General features: G+C 37.2%; 1 protein-coding gene across 2 annotated transcripts in view; it reads left to right on the forward strand.

The window, feature by feature from the left end:
- LOC106875359 (uncharacterized) overlaps nucleotides 1–3,297 on the forward strand; it is a 105,960-nt gene that overhangs the window by 43,836 nt on the left and 58,827 nt on the right. For both annotated transcript variants that reach the window (XM_014923451.2, XM_014923452.2), the window contains exon 4: nucleotides 451–594. In XM_014923451.2, coding sequence (XP_014778937.1) covers nucleotides 451–594 — 144 coding nt within the window. The remainder of the gene's footprint in view (nucleotides 1–450; nucleotides 595–3,297) is intronic.

Raw genomic sequence — 3,297 nt, forward strand, 5'->3', positions numbered from 1 at the left:
GTTTATTTGGAAGAACACGTCACATCCCATAGACCATTGGGGTGGTAAACTTATTCCCTCAACTGATACCTTCAGCAGAATTCATTCTAGTTTATTTAGAAGAACACATGTCACATCCAAGAGTTATTTGTTCCATCGAAGGTTGATGGATGGTTATTAATTTACTTAAATTTGAAAATATTCTTATTTTTCTGATAATCACAAAAGTCAACTGGAACAAAGTTTTATTTTATCATTACTGTTTAGTTGTAAATTCTGTCTGTAAAGTAAGGAATGGAACTAATTTTGATATTGTTTCTAAAACCAGCCAATCAATTAACCTATTTACATAGTTTTAAACAAAACTTTTCATAAATGAATAACTTTAAAAAAAAACAACGAACACTTGAAATGTCAGTGATTGGTGGTATTTCAAGCTACATACATAAAATTATATTGTTTTCCTTGTAGAGCTTGCAAAGATCAATGGGTGTTTGACCAAAAGGCATTTTTAAATGGCATTGATAAAGTACTTGGCCCAACAGCATTGCTTCAACTGAAAAATGCTGGTGTTGACATTGGAAACTATGCTCTTGAAATATCTGCTCAGCTGAAGTGAGTAAATCCATTATTACCTATTCCATTATCTCTGTTTAATTGTATGTAATACTTCTTTGTTGTACGTGTATGTACAATGTAAAACTAATGTAAGTTTTATTTTCTTGAATGAGACTAGCTCATCATCATCATTCAACATCCATGTTCCATGCTAACATGTGCTGGATGATTTGATAGGATCCAATGAGTCCAAAGATTGTATCAGGTTCCAGTATTTGCTTTCATGTAGTTTCTATGGTTAGATGCCCTTCCTAACAGCAACTGTTTTACAGTGTTTACTGGGTGCTTTCCTCATGCTACTGGCACTAGTGAGGTTGCTATGCAGCTCAGATGACTACAAAACCTAAGGTGAGAGTGGCTTTATGCTAAGATATTAGGTTCAAAGTACAAAAGTAGGGAGAAGGGTGGAGCAGGTTCTTATTGTAGGGGAGGTCGATGGCTACTGACATTTAGTAGGAGAGAGTAATAATGAATCAGTGTAGCTGCAAAGAAATGATAGTGATGAGTTGTCTAGGCGGCACCTCAATATATGAGGTGAGTGGAAATTTGTCAGTGTTTTTGTCAAAAGCTTCATCTGGTTACTCAGAACTTACTTGAAAGTTGTTTTCAAGTCCTTAGCTGCTCATAGATTTATCAAAGTTCAATTTTGATGCTTACCACAGAATTGGGGAAGAAGTAATGATTTATAAGAGGGAGGAAAACTGGAAGTTTCTATGAGAATACTGACTAGATCTGGTGCAAATTCCCAGTCAACTAGTGTTATAGATGAAATCATAAACACTAAAAGACTGGCTTGGAAAACCTGGAAGAAAGTGGGTAGCAAAGAAAAATATCAAACAACTCAAAGAGAAGCTAGACTCCAGGTATATTTAGCAAGAGGAGAAGCAGAAAGAAAGAGGTTTTCACATGTTCTGTATCAGAGGTATGAGCTGTTTGAGTTTGCTAGGTGGTATATTAGAGAGAATTGAGATGTTGTGAGAAAGGTGTACAGAATGATAACACCACATTTGTTCTTACTGACAATGAAAAGAAACAGGCAAGGGAGCATGACTATGTGGAGAATACATGGACGGGTAGAGTCTAACCCCAAAAGACTCTACAAAATAACCAGACAATAAAGTTGTCAGCAGTGTGGTAGATAGATGGATTAAGGATGTAAAGGTAGTAAAGCAGTTGGTTCATTAGAGTTAGTTGTTGATATGTTTAACCCTGTAGCATTCAGATTACTCTGTCAAATGTAATACTTATTTATTTGCATTGTTTCGACTTAATTGTGCATTATCTTGAAACTTTGAGATTTCAATGATGTGATTATTTATTTTCAGAATAATATTGTAGGGTAGGTGTGAGAAGCTGGATCTGGGCAGTTTAAACATAAAACAGGCAGAATAATTGAGCTGGATATGACCGGTTTCAATGCTAAAGGGTTAAAATATCTGGTGCAGTAGGGCACTGGCTAATCACTTATATAGCCAGTCAGCTAATACAAAGAGGTGCCATACCCAGTGACTGAAATAGCAGTATAATCACAAACAACTGGAAGGACAAAGGAGATGCTTGAGAGAGGAAATTATAGAGATATCAGATTGTTGGATTGGGCTATGAAAATCATAGAAAGGTCTTCATTGATGTCTTGACTTCCACTTTTCCATGCTTGCATGGTTAGATGGAATTTGCTGAGGCAGATTTTCTATGGCTGGATGCCCTTCCAGTTACCAACCCTTATGTTTCCTCATGTCCTGACATGTTTTCATAGAAGATTGGAAATGAACACCATAATCTATATGATGGTGGCACTAGTTTACAACAATCACATGATATCAAGATAATGGGATACAAACACACATGCACACATCCCATTTACTCATACATGCATGCACATACACATGCCAGGTTCTGTGTACCAAATCCACTTACAAACTTTTGGTTGGTCTGGAGCTAGAGTAGAAAACACTTGGCTAAGGTGCCATGCATTAGGACTGAACCTAAAACCACATGGTTGGGAAACAAACTTCTTAACTACACAGTCTCGCCTGCACCTTAAAGAATTATTGCAAAATTGATTAAAAAGAGGAGTAACCTGGATGTGATGTAGTTCTACTTTAACCAGGAGATTATTGGAGAAAAAGTACTTAACTAGAGTAACTAGGAGTAAGTCCTTATATTTAGCAATTGTCAACCTGGCTAGTAACGGTAGAGGGTCATGGGTTAGAGACACTAATGGCAGCTCTAAATATTTGCAGGAAAGGAAGAAAGCAAGTGATGGGTAATCAGTAATATTGCCTATGTACATATTTATGAGTGTGTGTGTATGTATAGGCACAGGAGTGACTGTGTGGTAGGTAGCTTGCTTACCAACCACATGGTTACGGGTTCAGTCCCACTGTATGGCACCTTGGGAAAGTGTCTTCTACTTTAGCCTCGGGCTGACCAAAGCCATGTGAGTGGATTTGGCAGACGGAAACTGAAAGAAGCCCATCATATATGTGTGTGTTTGTGTTTGTTCCCCCAACATCGCTTGACAACTGATGTTGGTGTGTTTATATCCTCGTAACTTAGTAGTTCAGCAAAAGAACTGATAGAATAAGTACTAGGTTTACAAAGAATAAGTCCTGGGGTCGATTTGCTTGACCAAAGGCAGTTCTCCAGCATTGCCGCAGTCAAATAACTGAAACAAATAAAAGAATATATATATATATA

The sequence above is a fragment of the Octopus bimaculoides genome, chromosome 2, assembly GCF_001194135.2.
Source record: "Octopus bimaculoides isolate UCB-OBI-ISO-001 chromosome 2, ASM119413v2, whole genome shotgun sequence".
Classification (NCBI taxonomy): Eukaryota; Metazoa; Mollusca; class Cephalopoda; order Octopoda; family Octopodidae; genus Octopus; species Octopus bimaculoides.